The sequence below is a fragment of the Takifugu flavidus genome, chromosome 1 (assembly GCF_003711565.1).
Source record: "Takifugu flavidus isolate HTHZ2018 chromosome 1, ASM371156v2, whole genome shotgun sequence".
NCBI lineage: Eukaryota > Metazoa > Chordata > Actinopteri > Tetraodontiformes > Tetraodontidae > Takifugu > Takifugu flavidus.
Window position 1 is genome coordinate 19,048,406 of NC_079520.1, and position 26,376 is coordinate 19,074,781.

A 26,376-nucleotide genomic window follows, 5' to 3' on the forward strand; every position below is an offset into this window, starting at 1 on the left:
TTTCTTCCCCCCAAAGAAGTTGACAAATACGACCAAGGCTCAGAAATGTGTGTGCGCGTCCACGCGTGTGTGCTAGTATGAAAGGTTTGTTATGGTTGGGGAAGAGCAGCAACAGGAGCAGAGACCGTGCGGCATTCAGCAGCCAGTAAACGAGGACGCCACGACACCAAGGTGAGTGCGTGTAAAACTCATTCCTATGATACCTTTGAGAGAAGAAAATCTATGCGATGAAGATAAACAAGTGTTCTCACTGGAGTAGTTGCTATGGTGATGAATAAGACGCTGAAAAACCTATTTGCGGTCTGTGCGCAAATTGGTTTTTGCCACTTTTACGCGTCATGTTTTGGGTTTTTTTTAAATAGGGAAATATTACACAGTGTAAGAATTAACATTGTACATAAACTTTTGACGTTAAAATCGAGGATTGTGCCTATTTATCCACCACAAGAATTATTTTTTATTAGTTTTCCGCACGCCCAAAACATTGTTAAAATCATTAACTCCGCGAACCTTTTTACGCAAATACCCTAGCGCAGGATATAAAAGAGGAATCGCTTTTAGGGGCGATTAAGCACCAGGTTTTTCACCGTCCGTTGAAGAGACGTTTTTAAGGGGGAAACGCGTATTGGCACCACATCGGCAAAGAGACACTGTGCGCCTTTGTGCGTGATGGCGCTGCAGCTCCTCTGCGGTCGTGGCTGTTGATCCCGGAGGGAGGCGGACCAACCTTCGGTGTGAGGGAAATTCCTCCGTCTCTAGTTTCTCGTCCCCTCTTGTCTCAGGGGATCTCAGATGCAAACTGCCGACGAAATGCGCGCAATGATCCGAACATGGTGAATTTCAACGTTTCCTAGATTTCCCACCGTTTTCACATGTCAGTCATCCCCAGCGCAGTGCGTTGCAGCAGCTCCGACAACATTTTGGAGGCATGGCACCATCAATGTCAACATTTCTGGTTCCGTATTTCAGAGTGCGGGGCTGTGGAAATTTTCGTGTCCATTCCTGCGGATCAAGACTCTTGATCCCACAAGGGATTGTGGTTTTAGGGCATTCCAGTGAAGACTGGAGCAGGCCAGGCTGACAAAAATGACCTTAATCCAATAAATCACACAATAATAAGAGTGTGTCATACGGTTTTATCTACAGATTAAGTTGAATTTTTTCTCATCCTAATACGGGCAAACTTCTGAGGTGACAACTGTGGTGCCATCAACACAACATTCACTTATGGAAAACACCTGCACATCCACTTTAATTGTTTTATCTTTCAGCTCAGCTCTGTCAAACAGTTTTCAGATGGCAGAATCTAATCTACCTGTGTGTCTATCAAATGCTGTTGTTCTTAGATGCACCCTGAGAAGCAGCTCTGTCCCAACACCCTCTGGGTCCTGCTGCTCGGCCTCCTCCTCAACATCCCTGCTACACATCCAGCAAAATGTCCACAGCAGTGTATCTGTGACCAGATCCAGCTCAACGTGGCCTGCGTCAGGAAGAACCTGACCCAGGTTCCTCCTGATGTCGACGAGGTCTGGCGTTCGATATCCGATGCTTGGCGTCCCTGTCCCCATAATGGCACAGCTTCCCTTCCTGGTTCGCAATAAATGCTCTTGTTCTGTTCGTAGATCACTGTGAAGTTAGATCTCAGAGGCAATGACATCCAGGAGCTGCCCACGGGGGCTTTCAGACACACCCCTTACCTGACTCACCTGTCCATGCAGCGCTGTAACATCCGTCATGTGAAGGAAGGGGCTTTTCGTGGCCTCGGGCGTCTGGTTTTCCTCAACCTGGCTAACAACAACATTGAGATTCTCTACCAGGTCATAATGCACCTGATGTCCAGTATTCAGCACTTTGTTTTGGCAGGACCCAGACTTCTATTTCATTTCTACAAATGTTAAAGTAAAGAATGTTCCAGTGCCTTTCTTTGCATTTCTTGTATCTAGGAGTCTTTTGATGGGCTCTCCTCGCTGAAGCAGCTTCTGATCGACCACAACCGTGTCGAAGAGATCCAGCCTGGAGCTTTCTCCCAGCTCGGCTTCCTCAACCTGCTGTCAATCACGCACAATCAGCTCGTCTACATCCCCAATCTGGCCTTTCAGGTTGGGTTGAAAAAGACCGTCTGACCTTTACTCCTGTTGTTGAAACACCTCTTGAAGCCACTTAAAACCTGACACTTCTTGTCCTCACAGGGCCTGCAGAACATCAAATGGCTCCGGCTTAGTCACAATTCTCTGAACTATCTCGACATTGAAGCCTTTGCTGGTCTCTTTACTCTCACCCGTCTCAGTCTGGACCACAATGAACTGCAGTTCTTCCCCACAGAGACCATGACCAGGCAAGCAGTCTTTAGGACTTGTCAATCAGATGTCCTCTGAGCTCAGATGCTCTGAGGTAGCCAAAAAAGATTGCCGGTGTTGAGAGTTCCATAAATTGAGGTGCTTGAGCTGTAGAGAGAGGGAAAAGGCTCCTCTCCCTTCTTTTGAGTAGCATATGGACTACACCCCCATTCTGATCTGTATGGACATTCACTCTCATCCTACTTATCTCTTTTCGCTCTCAACATCCAGACTGCCTGAGGTGACCCGTCTTGATCTGGGCTACAACCCAATGACTTATCTGGGGGAGGAGTCGGTGTCCATGGCTAAACTCACCCATCTTTTCCTGGACCACATGTCCCTGCAGGAATTATCCAACACCGCTGTCTCCAGATGTCCCAGCCTTGTTCACCTTGATATTAGCTATAACCAGTTGCGTGTCATCCAGCCTTTTTCTGAAGGTTCACCCAAGCTGGTGCGCCTTAACCTGGCTGGAAACCCCATTTCCTGTAACTGCTACCTGCGGCCCCTCAGGTACAGGGGACTAAAAACCAAGTTCTGGTCAATATTTCAAGAGAAATTCAATTCACATCTTCTCGTTTCTATGGTTCATCACTACAGGGAATGGTCGATTCGTTACAAAGTGAAGCTGATGGGGACATGTGGAGGGCCTGCCCACATGTTGGGGGAGAACCTGGCAGCCATTTACCCCGCTGAACTGCGTTGTCAGAGCCAGGAGGCCATGTTGAAGGCAGAGCTGGAGGAGGCATCCAGGATTGCGCCGCTACCAACAGAAGAACCAGAGAACAAAATAAAATGTCCTGTCAACTGTGTCTGTGAGGTCAGTAAATGATGCAAGTGATACAGTACATATATAATAACCCATGCTTTGGCATCATTCACCAATAATCACACCCAATGATTTTGGATGGAAGCAGATGCTAAAGGATGAAGACTTTAATTTGGGATGAATAGAGGACATGAATAAAAGCTATTAACGATGTAATAAAACTGCAGCATTTTGCTCACCTTCAGGTGGTGACGCAACACTCCTCGTGTGAGAACCGAGGCCACACCAAAATCCCTCGCGGCTTCTCTCCCGACACGCGCCTGCTTGACCTGCGTGGCAACCACTTCCACTACATCCCCAGCAACAGCTTCCCTGGTGTCGCTCAGGTGGTGTCGCTCCATCTGCAGCGCAGCAAGATCGTGGAGGTGGAGGAAGGAGCCTTCAGTGGAATGAAGGGACTCATCTACCTGTACCTGTCGGAGAATGACCTTACCTCTCTCAGTCCTGATGCCTTCAAGGGTTGGCTTAATTCAACATTAGAGGAACTTGCTCGATGTGTTTAACCTACTAGATTACTCTTTAGTGTCACAAGTACTTTTACTTCAATCATTTTGATATTGTTATTAGCCATGAGTGAGTTAACAATGCATGAAAAACATCCTATCTTCTAATTTCAGGCCTCCCCGCGCTGACGTACCTCCACTTGGAGAAGAATCGCTTCACCACATTTCCCAAAGGTGCCTTCAAACTGGTGCCCAGCCTTCTGGCTCTTCACCTGGAGAACAATGCCATCACCAGGCTGGAACCTGACACACTAGCTGGAGCGGAAGGCCTCCGATCTCTCTACCTCACAGGAAACGCCATTAGTAATGTGTCACCCAGGGCTTTGGATCGGGCCGGGGATCTCGACACGCTCCACCTGGGAGGAAACAAGCTGAAGGAGGTGCCCACGGAGGCCATGAGTAAACTGGGGAACCTCAGAGACCTGAGGCTGTCTGGAAATTCAATTCGCTGGATTGGTCCCAATGCTTTCCAGCCTCTGGGGAGGTCACTGAAGGAGCTCTATCTGGACAACATGGCACTGGAGAAGGTGAGCTGCAGCCAGGAAATTCAGCAAATCCATTTAGTATAGAATGAATAATGTACTTCAAATCAAGTTTGAGCTATTTGCATGCTGTGCTTATACTGTATATATGCATAGAACTTTTGTAAAGGCTTTTACATTAGAATTAATTATTTGACAGTTTAAAGTGTGACAAAATATGTTAATAGATATAAATATATATATATGCGTGTGTGGGTGTGTACACTAAATATTACTAGATTACAGAGAATAATTAGAAACAATTTATTTAAAAAAAATCGTCTTTTACAAGATTATATAATTAGTGTATGGACTTATTCTGAATCCTCCAGATGTCCCAGAACTCCCTGGCCGGCCTGGGTCCAGGGTTAAGGAGCCTTTTTCTAGAAGGTAACCGACTGGAGGAGGTACCCGATTTCCACCCTCTCACATCTCTAGAGGTCATCAACCTGGCTGACAACCCTCTGATGTGTGACTGCCCCCTGCTGCCGCTGCGCCTGTAAGGCCTTTATGACGGGTTTATGATCTTTAGCAATCCGCAAATAATACCATCTGTATAATAATATAATGGAGCATTAAGAGCTCCATAGAGGTCACAAAGAGCAGGAAACACCAGGAAATGTAGCTAATAGATTGTAATATTTTCAGCTGATCAGAAATCAAATATAAAGACAACATGTTTTATATCATATAATAACATCAGCAGTGTTTCAGGATAAGACATTTATATAAATGCTAATGTGGATCCTCTTTAGAATGTTGAGCTTCTCTGTTGACCAACATCCAGAAATCCCAGCAAAAAATGCAAAGATTCGAGATTTGCCGGTTTCTCAACTTCCTGTTTATTACATCCAAATACATCAAATCTCACTTGCTTTTTTCTCTTTATGTAGGTGGATTGAGAAAGTTAACCTGAAAGTGAGAGCCACCTGCAACAATCCACCTGAGATCAAGGGGCGCAAAATTAAAGATGTCCACGTCTTCCGAGCGTGTCCCGGGGGTGAGACCCTCCCCACGGCTCCCGCCGTCACACCCCCAAAACTAGCAAAGGCGCCAAAGGCAAACAAACCCAAACCGATGCATCTCAGCGCCCATCACATGAAAATGCTCAAAGCTAAATCGAAACCTCGCCGAAGTTCACCAGCCGACAGGAAAAGCAAGAGACGGGTTGTTGCCTAAACATCGACAAGACGACATGACGGCTTTCAGATGTTGAATCAGACACATCACGCTCAGAAACTACCCTCTGCTGCCTTTAGAACTGGTGTGAAGCTCTTTTTATCCATCAACATAGCACTTCCTTTTAAATCAGGGTAATCCCCCCCCCAAAAAATCACTTTATTTTGAGCCAGTGAAACTGGACCTCTTTACTTTTATTTTAGATCACACACATTGTTAGATTATCAACCCCTAAGACACGACTGGATATGTTAGCATTTGAAGGCTAATTTCAATAGCAAAACAGTTCCAACCTCTGGCTTGTTATTTTTAACCACTACACCATTGCAAGACAAATGAAGGGAACATTTCAGCTCACTGAAACTTTCAGTTTTCAGCAAGTTGCATTAAAAGGCTGGAGATTAAACATGAAAAAATAAAGCATATACCACAACAAAACAAATGCTTGAAACATGTGATGTTGACATTGAAGTCAAGAAATCAGCCAAAAGAGTCTTGAAAGTCAAATTCACTTCTCAGCCTTCCGCTCTGTGACGTCCTCCCTGCTGCAGTCATCTCCACTGCTCTGGTCCATGTTGTCACTCCTCTCTGCACAACTCTTTTCCCCACTAATATTCTGCTCCACACACCCAACCTCTGGACTTGTTTCTGCTGCTTCTTCCCTCTGCACTCTCTCCTCCTGCGCTGCCTTTTGCTTTGCCACCCATCTTGGATCTTTTTGAGTTGGCTCCCCTTCCTCCTCCTGTTTGACTGCGACGAGGGGAGCGGTTCTGGGGCTCTCTGGAGGATGGATGGGCGTCTCCATCTCCATCTCCTCCACTTTCACCTGCACCGCACATACTACAAAAAGTCAAAAGAAGAAATCAGTCCAAGCTCCCCACAAAGACAAAAAAAAAGTGTAGAGCAGGAGTGTATCTACATACTCTCCTGCTCCTGTGGCTCCATCTTGGGTTCAACGAGAGGCACATTGGGATCATGGCCGAGGTCTTCCAGCTCTTTAGGATGGCTCGAGTCAGTGACCTCAGGATTCCAGCCAGTGTTTCGTTTAGCGCCATCCAGAGACAGCCTCTTTTTTGCATTCCTCTTCCCTATTGGACAGCAAACCAGTGAAGTGAGAGGAAAATCACAGTTTCCATGAAAGAGCACTATAAGGAAAACCTAATCAAAACGTACTCCTTTTTCCAGAATTTAAAGGCTTGCATTTCTGCTTCTGTGAAGCCTGGATTTCACCTGGCTGGAGCTCAACTGGAATCAGATAAAAGACACTCATTTATTGACATTCCTACTTAAACAACAAACATAACAGACTGTTAAAATATCCCAAAGACAAAAATGGCTGAAAGCCCAAAGATGTCTCCTGCTCTAACACATAAAGTGAAGAGGGGTTTGAGTGCCGGACGTTATCAATGACAAGTACAGTGTTGGAAAAGATGGCCCATTGAGGGCATATTTACTAGATTCAGGAGGCGGTTGAAGCTGATAGCCCATGATCTCGCACCAGCCGACGGGGTAAATGTCTGGAGAGTCGTGGTCCACCCACTGATCAAACTCATCCTCCCAACCATCAAAGTGGATGAGCAGCAGGCGGCCCACACATCGCTTCACCGTGGCTACGCACACAAGGCGGGGCTCCATCAGGTCTACCGCCTCCAGCTTCATGTTGGGGGAAAAGCCGTAGCCTGGGTAGTCCTGACATGCAGAACACATTTGAATTCAGTATTGACAGGATTTTGAGTTGCAAGCAGTTAAAATAATTGTTAAAAACTAAAATGGAAGCTTCCTGTCTTACAGTGTTGAAGAGCCTTGCTGGCGCTGCCTTCGCCTTGGTCTCATTTAGGTATTCCTCCCACTTGAAGGTGTGAGAATCATAACCTGTCAGGACGGAGAAACACCAATCGGCTGTCAATGAGACTATGAAGCTTGACTTAATTTTATTAGCTTTGTGGAATTAACCTCCCTTCAAAAATAAATTAACTACAGACTGCGTAAAGAAGCTTGTTCCCTTTTACCATTTGGTACTGTGAGAGGAATGTTGTTCTTTTTACAGAAGTTTATGGGAAGAATGGAATGAGATGACGCGTGGTAACAGAACCAGTCAGAGTTGCTGTCCGATGTGGAGCCGTCAATAGCCACCATCAGGTAGCCATCTAACAACACCTGAGTCGGGGAGCACAGGCAATTGTAAGAAAAAAGGTTAGAAAGCAAATTTATGAATTTGTAACACACAGAATCTTATTGATAACACACACAAAAGAGTTTGGTGACATAAATTTTGAAAAGTAACTGCTGTAATGCTATCTAGAAACTAAACTATTATATCACCATTCCGAACATCCACTCGGTCACATTAAGAGTAAAAGATGAGGTGGTATCATCCTACCTTTTGAACAGTAGCTACACAGATGCTTCCCAGGTTCAGAGGGTCAATAGCTTCCAGCTTCATTCCTTTCTCAAAGAAGCCACCATTCATGTAAACAAACCTGGGCTGAGGAACACATTACACATCAAGATCTGCTCTAAATCAGACAAAATTAAAATTCTCATATGATATTTTACTTAATACCTTTTTAAACAGCAAGGATGTGCTGTTAGCGTTGCCCTTGACGATATTGCTTGCAGCTTCTGCATTCTTTACTTTAATAAACAAAAATGTTACGGATCAAACAGAGAACACTATAAACTACAAATGTCAACTCATCAGCAGTACAGATTACAGATGATGTATAATGAACTCTTTGTTACTGTTTTTTTGCTGTGTGCGTTGAGGCCAAAGCACAGAAAATGCAACTCCAGACCTACCAGGACCTTTAATGGCATGGCCAACTCTGAAAGACCAGCCCACTGGATGCACCAAGGGACTCCAAATGTGACACCAAAAATCTGAGGTGGCGTTGTCAGGGGCCTCACTTTGGTCTGCGTACATCAGCTGCAGACGACCACCAACTACCGACATGACGCTGGCCCCTCTTGTCCGACTCACGTGCTTAGGGTCCACGACCTCCACACGCATGCCGACTTTGACAGACGGCTTCATGCTTTCAGTCAACTGGGAGGAGCACGGGAAAATGTTTGCTTGAGAAAATGGAAGAACTCATTATCTTCTCAAAGGCAAAAAGATAGTCTGACTTTACCTTTATGTAGAAGTCAACAGGTAGAGTGTTGGCCCCCACCAGCTTTGACATCAGATATTCTTTCCAGTCTGGGATGTTCTGCTTTACGTCTGTTTGTACACAGTTAACCAGATCAGACTTTGGTCTTTGGTCAGGCTTTGGTCTGGGCAACATTTGTACACATGAATTTCATACTTGATCTCAGATTTCCACTGTGCTAATTGCTTCTAATAGCTTCATTTCCCATTCGCGACCTTAGATTCTGAACTCTCACCTTGTGGTGGCACTAACAGTTTGCTTGTCATAGCACACCATCCAATCGGGTTTACTTCTCCTGAAACGAGGCTGCACCAAAAGTCGTGGCTGCTGTCATGCTCGAAACCCTCATATCGCATAAGAGCTTTGTATCCTAGATACAAAAGGTGTTAAATCAACAGTGGTTCCATCTGAGAGAAGACATGTTGAATTCCTTTACCCAAATCTACATTAATACAACACTGTTGTCATCATCATATCGGGTGTTGTGAAAACTCAAAACGCAATTCAGGACAATGGCAAAAGATCCCATTTGTATCATTATCATGGTAGTCATGTATCAGCGTGCTCGTACAAAAGCACAGACACACCTGCGATCTGGATGACAGTGGCAATCCAGTACACTTTACTAGGCAGGACTGCATTTGTGTTCAGGACCTCCACCTTCATCCCTACAGTAATGTCATCCCAATGCTCACACATGGGGACCTGCAGACATGTTGATACAGATCACGAGTGAAACATATCAGCTTATACATGAGTGCAACTTGTTATTTCTTCAGACTGGGTGCTCACGTGTCTAAAGCAGGTTACTGATGCAGCCACGGATGTTTCCTTCTCCAGGTAAGTTCCCCAGTCGAAACCTGGAATGTTTCCTATGATCAGGAAAAAGAGGAGACATGCATTTGACGAGTTTGTGTATAATTCAGTTGTTGTTGTTTTTTTAACCCTTACCTTCTGGTGCAGCTTGGGGCGGGGGGGCTTTGTTCACTTTGTTTAGCACCTTTGCTTTTTTGGATGGGGGCCTTCCCTGTATCGGAAGAAAGAAAAAAGGGGCATTTACATTTGAAGTGTTTTGGGATATTTTCTGTAGCCAAAAATACAGTTTATTTGATGATATAGAGGAGAATGTTTTTATCTATGTTCAAAACCAAGGGAATCTTTTTCAAGCTCACAGTCTAACAAAGTCTCTGCCATTTGCTGTCAAAACAGCTGTCCATGCAGGATTAATAGCCATTTTGAAAAGGCGAGCATATAATAGCACCACCCTTTAATCGACCAAGGGAACATAAATCAGTCTACTTCAATTTTGGAGCCATTTAATGCTTTGGATGATTTTCCTCAACAGAGGCACCTGGGATCTTTTACCTTCAGGATGATGTGATTAAATCTCTGTATCAAAGACTATACACGCAGCTTAATGTCAGAGGCGTTGAGAAGTCTCAGTCTTAACTACACCAGAGTCAGGTGATGCATGTCACAGAATTGATTTTTAGTCTTTTCAACAGCATCATATGCTGCCTTTCTACTCTACTGTATATACTGTGCTTTTCCCCTGCGAATAGCAGGTTCAGATGTGGTCATTTATGAACCGAATAACCTGAATATTTCCTGAACCCATTAACTAGCTCTTTGTCCATTGTTCTCACCTGCAAACGTGCCAGAATGGAGAACCTCTTGGAGTTTGATGAATAGGAACGTGAACAGGACATGCTGCAAAAACGCTTGGTCTTGGAAAAAAAGGTATCCACACTCCCAGAGTAGCCACACATCTCACACACCACTGCACAAGGTAAAGAAATAGGCCTTTCAGATGAATACATTTAAATTGAAGCTTTGGGGCCGAGTCCCTGATATTACCTATTATTTATTACAGAATGCCTTCCCTTAAACTTCAACTCAAGACCATAATATTTTGTCCCCATCTTTAGCCTATTACCTGGTCGTAGGTCTTCGTCTACTAAACCACTAGAAGCATCAGGTTTTGCAGGTGCTACTTCATTATATTCTGCCTGTAATGATAAATCCCATGCATTTGAATAACACATGAATACGATTGATATTTTAGGTCATATACATGCTTGAAAAATAACTTCAACATAACTCTTCCAGTCTTTCAAACTTACTGTACTTTCTCTGTCTTCACGAGAGCTCTGCTGCTGGACAGCAGGCAGGCAACTTCTACACCCCACTCCATAGCAGTGTGTACAGTGTGGACGGACAAACACCGTAGGAACAGCTCCTGGCTTCAGTTTGGGTGAAGAATGTTTGGGCTCAAAGTACTCCCTGCCAAAATGCTCACTGCACAGGTAAGAGTTTGGGGTGGCGACCCAGTCATTGCGGGTACGTTGCACCTGCTTCTCCCATTTGCGAAATTCCAAAGGGTCCTTAGGGAATTTAAATAGTGTCACATCATCTTCTGCTGTTTTGCCACATCCGTAGGCCACACATGGGTGAGGCATCCTGTGCTGAGCTGAAATATCACAACCTGAGTGTCCAGTGGGGTCTACAACAATTCATGTCTTCTGCAGTTCAGATGTTTTGTATAATCTGCAAATGACAACCATAGGATTTGTTATGACTAATACACAGTTGTCTATCTATGCCATAAACACATTCTCAGTTGTACCATTTAGACATGTGACACATATTTCAGGGAAACACAAAAGGCACTAAAGTAGAAAAGATGATAAATTATTTTAAATGTTTTTGACGAACTGTATACTATATTACAGATATAGTTACCAAATAAAGCGCCTAAAAATAATTTAGATGTATTCAGATGTTCAGATCAGGATTACGACACCTGAAATGATGAATTTCCTGAATTACCTGAAGTTGTTACCTCGTTGTTATCCATAGTTTTAACGCTTATCGCTTGTGGTGAAAGGGACATGCTTCTGGACATGCAAGCTTACACTAAAACTAAATTTCTCCTGTTGCTCAAGGAACGCTTTGTGTTGTTACCTTTAGAGTCCCCTCGCTGAAGCCTCTACTGATCCTATACATTGTTTTTCACAACTACACGAGCACTGGTCCGTCCTGGTGGTTGAATACCAACACAATTGGGCACTCTATTTTGACGTCACTGTGAAAAGCATGATGGGACTTGATGTTCTGTAGAGCAACAAAACAACTGTCTCCATACGCACATCATTTATATATACAATTTTACAAACAGTGACAGCATACAGAAAGTGCATAAAAACAACAGAAATAGCAATAGCGATAAAAAAGATTTTGTAATCTAATAACATTTATCAAGTTGATTGTCGGGTCCCACAATAAAATAGCCGTCTTCCGCGTGTTCAGCTCTGTCTTTTTTTTTTTTTTTAAAAACTCGCACTTTGCCCCACGCACCAACAGCGGGAGGTTGTTCTCCAGCCTCGACAATCAAAACTCACCTAAGCAGCTTCAAATACAAAAATCTGCATTTTCGTTTATCAGACAAACGGTTTGTACCTCCCACTTTCCCGCAAAATGAAACACCATTGTGAGAAAGAGACTCAGGTCCGTTAACAAATGCGTTTTACTGTATACAATTGAAGTAAATTAACATTTTTTAAACATTAAAAGCAAATGTTGCTATTGGCACTGAATCAAAATTTTCGTTTTTACTTAAACCGACTGTACGAGGATTTTAACTAAGAAAAATACGTAACGTCAAAACATTTTCATCCAATATTCTGTCGCTTTGTAAAACTACTGATTATCTTTCATTATTATTGTTTTCTACATTATTAATAACAAAGTAAATTTCTTTGATTTGACTTTTGGCTCCACTGCTGTTCATTTACTGAGTCATTTTAATTTTGTTTTGCTCTTTTAATTTCGTTTTACTGTTCTGTACATGAGTAGCTTTATGCCACGTGACCCAGAAATCCCAACGCAAGCGTTGCAGTGTTACCCTGATACCTAAAGCTGGTTGTTTAGTTGCTATTTAACATTAAAAATGTACTGTGTAGTTTAATTACTTATCTTTATTTGTTGCCTATGCTCTATTTTTAAGTTAAGTTAAATGCGTGTATGATAGCGTCGGAAAGTGGAGGTAGTTCTGCGCATGCGCGCACCGCCGTTTTCCTGTTGGCCGGAGGTGAGCGGGAGGGAAATTCGCAATTTTAAAATTTACTCACGGATAAAATGGATCAGTGATTCTAGATCGTTGTGAGTTAGTTTGTCCTTGGGGGTGTTCGAAATGTGGATGAGATAGTTTGGATTTGTGCTATTTTTGCGCATTGTTGTGTGATAAGTTAGCTAACTTGTGAATGGCTCACGTGAACATGTCAGCTTTACGAAGAATGGCAGCTTTTGTTGTGGCGTGACAATATCACCGCCAATATCCTCATCAGTATCATTTAATGAAATATAAAAGTCATTGTTGGTTGCGTGACATGTTATTTTCTTTCTCAGGCAATTGGAAATGGATTCCATCGACGGCTCCTTTGATTACAGTTTTAGTGTGGACAGTCCGACGGGTCTGAACCAGGGTTTCCTGCTCAACACCGACAACGCCACAGACTCCAATATGTACGGCGTTATCCCAGAAACACCCAGGTATCCGCTGGGTTCACCAAAAAGGGGGTCATCCTGCAATAATAGATGTACACAAACTTCCCAGGTGATAGTGTGCTGAGTTTAGATGTTCTGGGGAAGTAGGAGCAAATATTCAGGAGCATAATATCTACACTTTAGCACACACGGAGACTTTTAAGAAGGCACAAAACAATGAGGGAAAGTTGAGGTATGGGAGTTGTAGCCCCTCCACGTGTTCAGACATTTCATGTTTAGGAATGAAGGTTCCTTTATGGAAATGAAACATTCTGCTGTTTCCCATTTTTATGTTAACAAAAGCATTTGAGAACACAAAAAAGCTGGAGGCCCTGAAGTAGATTAAACCAAACTGATAGGGTCTCTGAAACTAATGTAAATCTGTGTTTGATTCAGTCCACAGCCCAGCAAACGCAGGAGAAGTGACAGAGAAGAACATTTAAATCCAGTAAGTCTGTAGGTTATAGAAGTGTTCTGTCATAATTGACTGCAAAATTGATGATGATATTTCAAAAGAGACTACTTTTTCTAGTTCCTAATGCTCTGTATTTAGCTGTTGACTGGCAACTCTGCTGTTTTAGTACTTCTGGATTTGGCTGCTGCTGTTGACATTGCTGATTTGTAGAACTTTAGTGACAATAAGACAGATTGTCTGTTGAACATGATCTTTTGAATGTGCTCTTGAGTCCTTTATTCAACCAAAATGATAATTTGGGAGTAATCAAGTGAACAAATAGGAACAGTTGGTTCCTATCAGCTGAGAATATTGGCCAAAGATAAGTTACGGGAGTTATTTACACCTTCTTAATTTAGGAATGTATTTTATTTTCAATGTAAAGCGTTTTAGTCGGTCATTTTAAATGTGCTGTTTTCCTTCTCAGGAGGCTGTCAGCAGCTCTTCTTCTGAAGAGCTGTTCTCCAGTGGGGAACGAAAGTCTCTGTGTTCACGCAAGCGCAGGTGCCTGGTTGCTGGGAGCAGAAAACGTAGCGTCAGCTTAACTGCCTCACCAGAACAGAGCATCTTTGACCTTTCTCCAACTGTGAGGACTTTACCTGAGGAAAGCTACCTGTCATCTGCTTCCTCAACCTCCTCATCAGTAGTGGAGCTGGATGTTCAGGTGGTGGATTCTCCTGTGGCCAGTCCTTCCCCTGCAAACAGTCCCAGTCCCGAAGCTGACAGGACAAGGAGCTGGGAAAGTCTGACCATGTCAGCAGCCTCTTCAGCCTCACCGTTGCCAGCAGCTCTTCAGTCCGATTTTCTTTTCTCCCTTACTGATGTGGAGAGGAGGCAGCTCTGTGGGGGGCACGAAGAGAATTTAGCAGGTGAGGAAGGGCACGTTTGGTCCAGCAACCATTCACTCATTGTATTTATTCTACTGTGACTTGGATTTAACAGTAGTGGTAGAAGAACCTCCAACAATAATAGTTTGGTGGCTTTGTTTTGCAGCAGTGACAGAAATCCTTGACAGAAGTCACGCTCGCCTGGAACAGGAGCAGGCAGACGAAGAGTTTGCTCGATATTTGCAGGTAGGAAGATGTGCCACCTATAGAGGTTGGCTGGACTGAAAGAACACAGTTGTACAGAGTGAACATGTATCTGATTCTTTCTTGTCCTTAAGGCCCAGTTTGATGAAGAGCAAGCCAGCTCTCGCCAGCAGCAGAGGTCATATAGGGTAAGACCTGAGTCTGAACCGTTCTGTACATTGCAGTATCTTGCAGAATTTCAATTTTCTTTTAACCATTTTTCTGCACAGTACCACAGATCTGTCCATCACAACCTACGGCAGAGAGAACCTCAAAACAGTGAGTAAATAAAGACAGCTTTATGACATTTACACAGCACACATCTATGTATACATTTATTTGGTGTTAGTTACATCAGCTGCTAGCAAAAACATACTTTTTATCTATCATTATTTTCCTTCTACTCTTGTATAAGTATTGGAAAGTTTTTACAACACTGACAGCTGCTGCGACACGCAGAAAGAATTTAAATCAATGCATTTTTTAAAATTTAAGATAGAGGATGTATGACCAGCATGTTGATCTAACCTTTGTTTGCTCATCTGATTGGCTGGGAGGGAATAGGTGGCTTGGGCAGGTTCCCCCGCTCTCAAGATCCTCTGGAAGGTGATTACGAGGTGCGCACACGAACAGCTCTGGGCTCATATTCACCATTCAGGCATCTGGATCCAGTGTGCCGAACTAAACAAGAAGCACAGTAACATCTATTTACTCTTTCAGGCCCTCCTGCAGTTTGAGGAGCAACAGGGTGCAGTCGTGGTCAGAAGTCTTAGTTCACAGGAAATTTCAAGATTTCCCACCAAAAAATTTGGGAGTGGCACCTGTGCAGGAAGCGCTGTGTGAGTTGGACTGTTATTGAATAGTGTGTCTGTATGGAGGCGCGCCGCTGCGGATGCTGACTCCTCCTCTGCTGATTGACTGACAGGTGTAACGTTTGCTTATGTGATTATACTGATGGGGAGACGCTGAGGACCCTGCCGTGCCTCCACAGCTATCACAGGGACTGTATTGACCACTGGCTCAAAGTAAGACATACTTAATGGATATACATGGTGACAAAGTGGAGCTCAGCAAGATGTTGCAGCATTTATTTCCCAGACTTTACAAATGTACCATATGAAGCCCTTACATCCCATTTACTCAGCCTCATTAGTCAGCATTAATAAAGAGATTGAACGTTTAATCCGTTGATACTGATATCGGTGTTCTCTACCTCGCAGGATAACCCAGTATGCCCAGTCTGCCGAACCGACCTGACTGACAGCGAAACCCTACACACCCAACACAGTTGACATTAAACAATGTCTTTAAAGGGCAATTCAACCCTTTAAAAAAAACACTTTTATTTGATGTCAAATTTTTAAAGGTTTTTTTTTTCCTAGGTTTTTCCCCTTGTATTTTGTTAGCATTTTATTCAGTCCTTGGTTTTTGACCTCCAACACCCCCAGTGAGCCCAAATCCTTAATCTGCTCTGGATTCTGTAATTACTTTTTTAAAATGCTGCTCTAAAATGGTCCTGAACATCAGTCCATTCAACATGTCTTTAGTAATAAACCAAAAATAAATCAAAATGTGGCAAATGGTTTAAATGAAGTCTACCACATTTTAGGAACCCCTTGAATGAAAGAGATCCCCACTGTCCACTCCATAGAGCTGATGACATGCATCCTGTGTACTTCATGAAAGAAGTTTATTTACTGCCTCGGCTTGTGGTAAGAGTTGATCACAAAATGGTATTTAGACTGGAAATTGAGTTAAAGTCAGTTTGGTCCTGATTGTTACGTGCGGTGTCCTACAGGGGTCAGTCTTGGGCCCCGAGTAGCTCATCTTATCCATTCATTCAACTTCTGTGAACCGCTGACTCCTACTACTGGTTTCTTCCCGGCAGGAACACCCAGGACACAAACAGCCTAATGTCCCTATTTCTATACCTTTATGTGTCACTGTGTCTGTATATTGACTGTCAAGTGTGTCACATGCTATAATTGTTTGCTTTGGAAATGGTCCCATAATCAAGAAGGTCAAAATGTGAAACCCAGCTCTGAACTAATGAATTGTTTAAAGGCTCGTATGTCTTCCTTTGCTTCTTTTTTTTTTTTTTTTTTGAAAACCAAAATTGCTGATTGCGGATTTTCATAAAACATTTTTTCTCCCAGTAATCAAAAGGGATCTTGTTGATTTCTGGGTAAAAGAACAAAACTTATAAATCCACTCCACTGCAGATTGGCAAGGCTCACACATCTGGGTTTGGACGGCCAACAAATATAAAAGGCTCCCGTGATGGTGTTTCCTACTTTGACTGTATCAATGGTTGATATTGCTAATAAATAACTGGTTTTAATATTTAGACGGACCAATTATTTTGTTGATATGTGACTCAAATGCTCTTCCCTGTTTGCAACATTAAAGCAGCTTATTTTGAGAGGGACCTAACCTTCCTTTGCTTATTGTGCCAGATTTCCATTTGGAAAACATTGAAACTGGGAAGAATGGAGGTTTACATGTAATGGGATAAAGTATCTTCACATAATAAATGATGCAGATGTGTAAAATCCTAATGAATCTGCAGAACGGCAGATAATTGCCAGTAAATCTAAGGTGAAATACAGTTTATATTCATTAAGATAATCAACACATGGTTACCATGAGAGTGGGTAGATGGTAAAATGGTTCATTAAGATGCAGTATTTCCAGATTTCAAATCTGACATGTTCTGGTAACATAACCAAGGCTGCAGCTCACAATGGCAAAGATATATTAGGCTGTAAAGGGATGGAACAGATTTCTCTTGTTTAAAAAAAAAAAAAAATATAAAAAAATCAATTGAATTGAACTGAAATGTTCCCTTTTCTTGCCTCTCACAAGTGAACAAAATTGTAACCTCCCACTAGTTTTAAGCAATACATTTTCCAGGTGTTTCCATTGTTTGACTCTCCTTAAATAACTCTTTCCCCTAAAATAACCCCCCCTCCCAAAAAAAAGCCCACCTGGCAGTTACATCTTCTTACTTCTTGATGTGATTCAACTTTGTTTTGCGCCTCCAAAAACGAAAGTCCACACTTCTTTCATTTCATTAGATTTTTTTACCAGCACAGTTCCGCATGCAGAAACATTCTAAGTGCTTTTCTTGACCGCGACTGTTCCACCAAGTGTGCGTTCTTTTATTTTAGTTTTAAATCGGCGATCTCTCATCCTTAGAGGCCACCAGCAGAACCACCATCACTTCGCAGGCAAACAAGCCGCCTGTGCCCGACATTATCCCCATCCACACACCGCTGGCGAGGAGGTCGAAACGACGGATGCAGCCATGGGAGCGAGACCCGGGGCCAGTTTATTTACCTCTGAAGAGCCCGTGTGAGTTTAGAGGGAAGCCGCTGCATGTGTCTCCCTCTTTACTTTCTCCGACCCCCCCCTCCTCCTCCGCTGGCAGAAATTTATAAAGAACAAAAAAATCCGACGAGGGAGGGAGGGGGGTTGATATACGCCGAGGCTGAAATCGAGAGGCGAACCTAGGGAAAGAGGAGTAATTTGTACACGGGACTTTCCCCCTCTTAGTACCCCAAAAGGAGGGGGAAAAGTCGCAATATTGGAATCGAAGAGGAATGTGCTTCTAAGGGCGTGAAAACGCCTGAAATTGTGGATACTTTATATATTTTTATTTCGAAAAAATATGGCCGAGAACGTTCTGGACTCTGGCCCGCCTTCAGCCAAGAGGCCTAAACTCTCCTCTCCGGCACTTTCCGCCTCTGCCAGCGATGGAAATGGTGAGTATTATTTCGTTATATCATTTGTTACAACATGGATCTTTAAGTTTGGTATTTTTCGCTTGGTTTGGTCCACTTGGAATTGGAAGAAGATGCACGATTACTTCTCTGTTTTTGTCGTAGCTCGCTAATGTTAGCTTGCTAGTATACAGTGTCGGACGTGAAGAAGAGCTTCCCCAGTTAGCTCGTTTGCTAAAAGCCATTTTAGCCGAAGGTAGCCGCGTAGCTGCGAGCTGCTCGGCTAACAGAATTCGGGTCCTACGGTGACGGTCCCGTGTGTAATGGCTACTTTAGGTGGACCCATAATAACCTTAATGGCCCACCTAACTTGTGGCAAACTTTATTGGGGTTTTCGATGGTGACATAGTGACTGGTAGCTCCCACAAGCACTCTGCTGGTGTTTTAGCTTTGTGGCTTCTAATACCTTCAACAATCAGTTGTGATGTCCCATCATATCCGCTCTCCAGCAGTTATTGATAGTGAAATCAAAAATTGCCAACCGTGGTGAGGAAAGCCTTGCGGGAGTGCTAAATTTAGGCCCGCCGGCCTGAATGATTGTTGAAATCAAATTGCCATTGTCGGTGTATGTTTTTGTGCATGGCGTGTGACAGCAGCTGGAATAGTGGCCTGCGAATAAAAATGTGCACCATTGACGGGGCTTTTGGCAGCTTAAACGTGCACTGAGGTTTGCAACACATTCGCGACCATCACGACAGTGGAACCAGTGTGGGTTAAGTTGTGCTCTGTATCCATGGAAAGGGCTGCTGGACAGGTTCAATAATCGGACCGTGCACATATGTGTGTTATATCCTGTGATTTGTCTCTATTTATTTGTGCATATTGAGGATGAAATGGAGCGAAACCACAAACTACCGGGTTGATCGTCAGTACGCTACAAGCATGCTGAGGATCGATATACCTGTTGTATATTAATAATCACAAAAGAGCAACTAATGACTTCCATTATTTAGTAGCATGAATCTCAACCGGGTGACTTGCTGTTAAATGGCATCAGATCAAAGTGGCATCGTCTTTATTTGATAAAACATGTACTTCTGTAATGGAAGAGAAATGGAAGCAAAAATGTTTAGCTTCCATCATATAAAATGACCATTTAGTGAAATATATATTTAGTTGTAAGAAGTCAACTCAGAGTAGCAAAGAGAGAAATCTCAGCACCCGGCTTCTGTCCTGAGATGCAAACAAGCATGAAAACTCTGTTATGTTCATGTTATGGATGCAGATCAGCAGAGAACACATGCATTTTTGCAGATTGCTCTCAGTTTTCTGGCTTTATATCTCTATGAAACGGTCCATGTGTCATTTTGGTCAGATCCTTTACTGGTCCCCGTATTCTCTTGAGAGGAATACATGTTAGAACTCAGACCTGTTGTCCTTGATTAAACATGGTTCGGTTCTAAACAGAGAAAATAAATGGTCACACCTGTAAACACCTTTTTAATGCTGAACGTGGAATTGGGTTTGAGCTCATACTGACATCTAAAGGATTATCCCATTTTAATGTGGTGGTGGGCCTTGTTCTCTTTTCCCAGGTTGAAATTTTGCCTTTTTAAAATGACTTTTTCTTCCCCCCTTTTCCAGAGTTTGGCTCGTTTTTGCAACTGGAGTGCGATCTCCCAGATGAGCTGATTAGCTCAAATGAGCCAGGACTTGTTAATGGTGGGGATCTCAGCCAGTTGCACGACGCACTGGGACCAGGACCTGCTGTGCTGGGTCCCGGTGGAGGTAATGGAGGAGTGGGAACGATGGGTCTCGGACTTGGACCTGGAGGTGGTCCTGGAAGTCAAGATGCTGTGGCCAAGCATAAACAGCTGTCTGAACTTTTACGTTCTGGACCTCCCACCTCAGCCCAACAAGGACATCAAGGAGCCATGGGTAGCCCCGGTGGCGCTGCACACATGGGGCAACACTTGGCAAATATGAAGGCATCCTCTGGGCAGGGTCCTCCTCAAATGATGGGCCAGGGGCAGCAGCAGCATCTCTCTCCTCAGCAGCAGGCCAACATGATGCAGCAGAATGCTGCAGCTGGAATGATGGGCGGCATGAACAGAGCCATGATGGGCACACAACAGAAAGGCAATAATGGACAGCAGCAGCCGGGCATGATGGGGAACCAAGTGATGAACGGCTCCCCCAGAATGGGCTTTGGAAATCAGGGGATGGGTGGCAACACCAACTTGTTAGCTGAGACCCTGCAGCAGCAGGGCCCTGGGGGCCAGGGGGGCATGAGAGGACAGCAACCTGGACCCATGAACAAGGTAGGATTCTTGGGAATTCAGCACGCGCATATGAAGTCTATTTACATTTAAAAGTAATCATGACAGTAATTTGGAATGAATTTTTAGGCTTTAATTGGTTCAATTTATGGCAGCAAATTCTGTTAAGAGTTAGTGGCCACAATAAAAATGTAACTTTGGTGAGTAAGTAGTTACAGCATAAGCTTTGTGGCTCTCTTTGAATATTGGGAAGCATCACATTAATATTAGAGTTGACATTTTGTCAGTGATTGTAAAGCTCCCTTCTATTTTGATTTAAAACAGGTAAATAATGAGTTTAAAACATACATGTTTCATGTCAGCCTCTCCTGTTTTTTTTGTTTTTTTTTCCTTTAAGAATATACATTGATTTATTATAGACCTAAGTATATCTTACACTTTTCCCTTTAGGTTTGGAGCCAGAATTTTAATTGCATTAGATTCTTCACTGCTGTTAGAGGTTGAAATATATGTGTCCCATATGAATTTAGCAGCATAGGCTCCAACACAGTCCTTTATTTGGTTTTCAGGCGTCGAAGCCAAAACCTGATGATGTAAATGTGTTTATGCATGTGGCTCAGAATGCTTACATCAGTAAAGCTCAACACTTTTTAAAAACTAAAGCTATAAAAAATTCTTATAATTGAAGTAACACAAATTTCCAGAGTTGAAAATCGCCAGATTTACTCTTCCTGGGGGCTCAAACCTCTCTTCAATCGTACCTTCACTGGAGTGCAAACGTTTTTTTTTTGGTTTGTTTTTGAACATCGAGCCAGCTCAATGTTGGGCTCAAGCTTGGTAATTGATTGTGGGTTTAGTGCTAATTAATGCTAATTATGATTGATGGGTTACCATGAGGTATAATTGTTATTGTTTTATTGGATCAGACTGAAAAGAGACCTCTTATATTAAGAACATCATGTATTTTCATCATGCCATAGTTTTAGAGAACATAAAAAACATTAGAGCCCGTCCTCGTGTGATTATTTGAAAGTTCAGGCCTTTAGGCAGAGTTGGGGTTAAGGGTTATTATTTTTGTATTGATTCAGATGTAATGGTGCCTGAATTTGACAAATTCTTTGATAGGAAGTACTCATGAGCAATATAAACATAAAAACCTAGCACTGTTCCCATTTAGAAAACACAAACTGGCCATTGTTAGCAGCCAGATGTTTAACTGTTGTAGTGATAGAGGTCTTGGAAACCTTGGCTTTAATCATTATTCACTGTTCTTTGCATTTTGTCCTTTCCAGATGGGCATGATGGGAAACCCAGGAGGGCCTTTTGGTGGTCCATACCAATCGCAGGGAAATCAGGGGCTGGGCCCCCAGCTCCAGAACAAAGGTCCAATGGCCAACAACCTGGCTCAGTTCAACGTGGACAAGAAGAATCAGGCCATGCAAGGAATGGCTGCAATGGTAGGGACCCAATACTTACTGTCTGAGAACTTGCTCAAGTCCTATGCCAACGTGAGCACTACACTTCTTTTGCAGAGCATTCATTCACCTTTCTACGTATTCTTTCACCACTCACCAGGGATCCCAGCAGTCACAGACGGGTGTGGGTGGTCCCTCTGGCGCACCTGTCGGGGGCGCTCCAGGGATGGTGCCCAACAGTCAGGCAGGTCTGGTGGGGCCAGGTACCCAGGTTTCTGGAGCACCGGCTGCAGCGGGTGCCCCGCCCACAGCTGATCCTGAGAAGCGCAAGCTAATTCAGCAGCAGCTGGTGCTCCTTCTTCATGCCCACAAGTGCCAACGGCGGGAGCAGGCCAACGGTGAAGTTCGGCAATGCAACCTGCCCCACTGTCGCACCATGAAAAATGTCCTCAACCACATGACTCACTGCCAGGCTGGCAAATCCTGTCAGGGTGAGTAAAGGAGAAACTATCTTTCTGCACTCACTGGGTAAATAAAGGCATTTATTTGACAAAGATCTGCGTATTATTAGAGTTTGGATAGTTGGGCGTGAAGTGATTAATCAAAAATAACAAAACGCGCAGGTTTAAAGGTGGTTTTCTGTTAACATGGAAGGATTATTTTGGACAAGACATTGTGCAGAAGACGATGACTAAAGGAGTCAAGATCATTCTGATAATTATAACGTCGCTACCTGTAGGTAAAAGGAAATATTGACATTGAAATAAAGAGATGGTCCACAATCTTGTATTGTAGTAATGCTAGAGAGATTTGAGTACAGACTTATTGGGGCAGCCTGAGATAAGGTGTTTGCGTTACACGATCGGCCAGTTCATTCATGATGGGAAACTGACAGCATGAATTTTCATTCTTGATGAGCCCGCTTTGATTTTTTTCCCTCTCATTTGCAACAACTGTTCTGCAACCCTTTACATCTTAATACTTCTTTTTATCACCAGTTGCCCATTGTGCATCATCACGACAGATCATCTCCCACTGGAAGAACTGCACGAGGCATGACTGTCCGGTCTGCCTGCCCCTCAAGAATGCTGGGGACAAGAGGAACCCGCAGTGTGAGTGTCTGTATCTGACCAGTGCTATATACTTATTTCATTCTTTCCACATTACACATACAAATATGTTAGAATTGTTTGGTCATTATTTATTTGAGTTATTTCTGAAATGAACAAGCTAATTGAAAACTTCACAGGCTATCCCAGATGTATTACACTGTGTATTTACATTTACACAGCACACATCTATGTATACATTTATTTGGTGTTAGTTACATCAGCTGCTAGCAAAAACATATTTTATCTATCATTATTTTCTTCTACTCTTGTATAAGTATTGGAAAGTTTTTACAACACTGACAGCTGCTGCGACACGCAGAAAGAATTTAAATCAATGCATTTTTTAAAATTTAAGATAGAGGATGTATGACCAGCATGTTGATCTAACCTTTGTTTGCTCATCTGATTGGCTGGGAGGGAATAGGTGGCTTGGGCAGGTTCCCCCGCTCTCAAGATCCTCTGGAAGGTGATTACGAGGTGCGCACACGAACAGCTCTGGGCTCATATTCACCATTCAGGCATCTGGATCCAGTGTGCCGAACTAAACAAGAAGCACAGTAACATCTATTTACTCTTTCAGGCCCTCCTGCAGTTTGAGGAGCAACAGGGCGCAGTCGTGGTCAGAAGTCTTAGTTCACAGGAAATTTCCAGATTTCCCACCAAAAAATTTGGGAGTGGCACCTGTGCAGGAAGCGCTGTGTGAGTTGGACTGTTATTGAATAGTGTGTCTGTATGGAGGCGCGCCGCTGCGGATGCTGACTCCTCCTCTGCTGATTGACTGACAGGTGTAACGTTTGCTTATGTGATTATACTGATGGGGAGACGCTGAGGACCCTGCCGTGCTTCCACAGCTATCACAGGGACTGTATTGACCACTGGCTCAAAGTAAGACATACTTAATGGATATACATGGTGACAAAGTGGAGCTCAGCAAGATGTTGCAGCATTTATTTCCCAGACTTTACAAATGTACCATATGAAGCCCTTACATCCCATTTACTCAGCCTCATTAGTCAGCATTAATAAAGAGATTGAACGTTTAATCCGTTGATACTGATATCGGTGTTCTCTACCTCGCAGGATAACCCAGTATGCCCAGTCTGCCGAACCGACCTGACTGACAGCGAAACCCTACACACCCAACACAGTTGACATTAAACAATGTCTTTAAAGGGCAATTCAACCCTTTAAAAAAACACTTTTATTTGATGTCAAATTTTTAAAGATTTTTTTCTCCTAGGTTTTTCCCCTTGTATTTTGTTAGCATTTTATTCAGTCCTTGGTTTTTGACCTCCAACACCCCCAGTGAGCCCAAATCCTTAATCTGCTCTGGATTCTGTAATTACTTTTTTAAAATGCTGCTCTAAAATGGTCCTGAACATCAGTCCATTCAACATGTCTTTAGTAATAAACCAAAAATAAATCAAAATGTGGCAAATGGTTTAAATGAAGTCTACCACATTTTAGGAACCCCTTGAATGAAAGAGATCCCCACAGTCCACTCCATAGAGCTGATGACATGCATCCTGTGTACTTCATGAAAGAAGTTTATTTACTGCCTCGGCTTGTGGTAAGAGTTGATCACAAAATGGTATTTAGACTGGAAATTGAGTTAAAGTCAGTTTGGTCCTGATTGTTACGTGCGGTGTCCTACAGGGGTCAGTCTTGGGCCCCGAGTAGCTCATCTTATCCATTCATTCAACTTCTGTGAACTGCTGACTCCTACTACTGGCTTCTTCCCAGCAGGAACACCCAGGACACAAACAGCCTAATGTCCCTATTTCTATACCTTTATGTGTCACTGTGTCTGTATATTGACTGTCAAGCGTGTCACATGCTATAATTGTTTGCTTTGGAAATGGTCCCATTATCAAGAAGGTCAAAATGTGAAACCCAGCTCTGAACTAATGAATTGTTTAAAGGCTCGTATGTCTTCTTTGCTTCTTTTTTTGTTTGTTTTTTTTGAAAACCAAAATTGCTGATTGTGGATTTTCATAAAACATTTTTTCTCCCAGTAATCAAAAGGGATCTTGTTGATTTCTGGGTAAAAGAACAAAACTTATAAATCCACTCCACTGCAGATTGGCAAGGCTCACACATCTGGGTTTGGACGGCCAAAAATATAAAAGGCTCCCGTGATGGTGTTTCCTACTTTGACTGTATCAATGGTTGATATTGCTAATAAATAACTGGTTTTAATATTTAGACTGACCAATTATTTTGTTGATATGTGACTCAAATGCTCTTCCCTGTTTGCAACATTAAAGCAACTTATTCTGAGAGGGACCTAACCTTCCTTTGCTTATTGTGCCAGATTTCCATTTGGAAAACATTGAAACTGGGAAGAATGGAGGTTTACATGTAATGGGATAAAGTATCTTCACATAATAAATGATGCAGATGTGTAAAATCCTAATGAATCTGCAGAACGGCAGATAATTGCCAGTAAATCTAAGGTGAAATACAGTTTATATTCATTAAGATAATCAACACATGGTTACCATGAGAGTGGGTAGATGGTAAAATGGTTCATTAAGATGCAGTATTTCCAGATTTCAAATCTGACATGTTCTGGTAACATAACCAAGGCTGCAGCTCACAATGGCAAAGATATATTAGGCTGTAAAGGGATGGACAGATTTCTCTTGTTTAAAAAAAAAAAAATATATATAAAAAAATCAATTGAATTGAACTGAAATGTTCCCTTTTCTTGCCTCTCACAAGTGAACAAAATTGTAACCTCCCACTAGTTTTAAGCAATACATTTTCCAGGTGTTTCCATTGTTTGACTCTCCTTAAATAGCTCTTTCCCCTAAAATAACCCCCCTCCCAAAAAAAGCCCACCTGGCAGTTACATCTTCTTACTTCTTGATGTGATTCAACTTTGTTTTGCGCCTCCAAAAACGAAAGTCCACACTTCTTTCATTTCATTAGATTTTTTTACCAGCACAGTTCCGCATGCAGAAACATTCTAAGTGCTTTTCTTGACCGCGACTGTTCCACCAAGTGTGCGTTCTTTTATTTTAGTTTTAAATCGGCGATCGCTCATCCTTAGAGGCCACCAGCAGAACCACCATCACTTCGCAGGCAAACAAGCCGCCTGTGCCCGACATTATCCCCATCCACACACCGCTGGCGAGGAGGTCGAAACGACGGATGCAGCCATGGGAGCGAGACCCGGGGCCAGTTTATTTACCTCTGAAGAGCCCGTGTGAGTTTAGAGGGAAGCCGCTGCATGTGTCTCCCTCTTTACTTTCTCCGA

At 43.0% G+C, this 26,376-nt stretch overlaps 4 protein-coding genes and 2 long non-coding RNA genes across 15 annotated transcripts; 3 read left to right on the top strand and 3 right to left on the bottom strand.

The window, feature by feature from the left end:
• Window positions 1–66: 66 nt before the first annotated feature.
• On the top strand, window positions 67–5,810 carry chadlb (chondroadherin-like b). Its single transcript, XM_057057232.1, has 11 exons — window positions 67–171; window positions 1,347–1,526; window positions 1,623–1,817; window positions 1,944–2,099; window positions 2,190–2,335; window positions 2,568–2,849; window positions 2,937–3,156; window positions 3,351–3,624; window positions 3,783–4,195; window positions 4,522–4,688; window positions 5,083–5,810. The coding sequence occupies exons 2-11, from the start codon at window positions 1,347–1,349 to the stop codon at window positions 5,366–5,368; spliced, it is 2,319 nt and encodes a 772-aa protein (XP_056913212.1). The 5' UTR covers window positions 67–171; the 3' UTR covers window positions 5,369–5,810.
• On the bottom strand, window positions 5,008–11,989 carry l3mbtl2 (L3MBTL histone methyl-lysine binding protein 2). 4 transcript variants are annotated; one of them, XM_057057011.1, is made up of 19 exons: window positions 11,919–11,989; window positions 11,347–11,631; window positions 10,641–11,064; window positions 10,454–10,526; window positions 10,164–10,297; window positions 9,469–9,544; window positions 9,310–9,389; window positions 9,105–9,222; window positions 8,753–8,887; window positions 8,500–8,588; window positions 8,276–8,414; window positions 7,932–8,002; window positions 7,749–7,853; window positions 7,378–7,525; window positions 7,158–7,240; window positions 6,823–7,057; window positions 6,542–6,613; window positions 6,292–6,456; window positions 5,008–6,208 (listed from the first exon to the last, which is right to left on the bottom strand). In XM_057057011.1, exons 3-19 carry the CDS (start codon window positions 10,974–10,976, stop codon window positions 5,877–5,879), a joined length of 2,391 nt encoding a protein of 796 aa, XP_056912991.1. In that variant the 5' UTR covers window positions 10,977–11,064; window positions 11,347–11,631; window positions 11,919–11,989; the 3' UTR covers window positions 5,008–5,876. The 4 variants fall into 4 exon arrangements, with proteins under 4 accessions (XP_056912991.1, XP_056912908.1, XP_056912738.1 ...); XM_057056928.1 differs by having other exon boundaries at window positions 8,168–8,414; window positions 11,360–11,631; window positions 11,919–11,987; XM_057056758.1 differs by having other exon boundaries at window positions 8,168–8,414; window positions 11,919–11,987.
• On the top strand, window positions 11,855–16,933 carry si:ch211-59o9.10 (uncharacterized protein LOC561841 homolog). 4 transcript variants are annotated; one of them, XM_057058523.1, is made up of 11 exons: window positions 11,855–11,968; window positions 12,925–13,068; window positions 13,459–13,510; window positions 13,944–14,385; window positions 14,510–14,589; window positions 14,682–14,735; window positions 14,817–14,865; window positions 15,151–15,203; window positions 15,307–15,425; window positions 15,512–15,611; window positions 15,807–16,933. In XM_057058523.1, the coding sequence occupies exons 2-11, from the start codon at window positions 12,935–12,937 to the stop codon at window positions 15,876–15,878; spliced, it is 1,155 nt and encodes a 384-aa protein (XP_056914503.1). In that variant the 5' UTR covers window positions 11,855–11,968; window positions 12,925–12,934; the 3' UTR covers window positions 15,879–16,933. The 4 variants fall into 4 exon arrangements, with proteins under 4 accessions (XP_056914503.1, XP_056914685.1, XP_056914598.1 ...); XM_057058705.1 differs by having other exon boundaries at window positions 11,903–12,024; XM_057058618.1 differs by lacking the exon at window positions 11,855–11,968 and adding an exon at window positions 12,513–12,607.
• On the bottom strand, window positions 13,864–17,740 carry LOC130513309 (uncharacterized). 2 transcript variants are annotated; one of them, XR_008946717.1, is made up of 4 exons: window positions 17,595–17,740; window positions 15,115–15,267; window positions 14,130–14,356; window positions 13,864–14,031 (listed from the first exon to the last, which is right to left on the bottom strand). It is a non-coding gene; the product is annotated as an uncharacterized LOC130513309 (long non-coding RNA). The 2 variants fall into 2 exon arrangements; XR_008946685.1 differs by having other exon boundaries at window positions 14,116–14,356.
• A 209-nt stretch (window positions 17,741–17,949) lies between these two features.
• On the top strand, window positions 17,950–25,400 carry LOC130539345 (histone acetyltransferase p300-like). 3 transcript variants are annotated; one of them, XM_057057659.1, is made up of 9 exons: window positions 17,950–18,350; window positions 19,953–20,629; window positions 21,880–22,044; window positions 22,163–22,493; window positions 23,001–23,120; window positions 23,539–23,591; window positions 23,695–23,813; window positions 23,900–23,999; window positions 24,195–25,400. In XM_057057659.1, the coding sequence occupies exons 1-9, from the start codon at window positions 18,257–18,259 to the stop codon at window positions 24,264–24,266; spliced, it is 1,731 nt and encodes a 576-aa protein (XP_056913639.1). In that variant the 5' UTR covers window positions 17,950–18,256; the 3' UTR covers window positions 24,267–25,400. The 3 variants fall into 3 exon arrangements, 2 of the variants coding, with proteins under 2 accessions (XP_056913639.1, XP_056913703.1); XM_057057723.1 differs by having other exon boundaries at window positions 23,001–23,114; XR_008954136.1 differs by lacking the exons at window positions 23,900–23,999; window positions 24,195–25,400 and having other exon boundaries at window positions 23,001–23,251; window positions 23,695–23,781.
• On the bottom strand, window positions 23,395–26,354 carry LOC130513412 (uncharacterized). Its single transcript, XR_008946730.1, has 3 exons — window positions 26,177–26,354; window positions 25,980–26,092; window positions 23,395–23,655 (listed from the first exon to the last, which is right to left on the bottom strand). It is a non-coding gene; the product is annotated as an uncharacterized LOC130513412 (long non-coding RNA).
• Window positions 26,355–26,376: the final 22 nt, after the last annotated feature.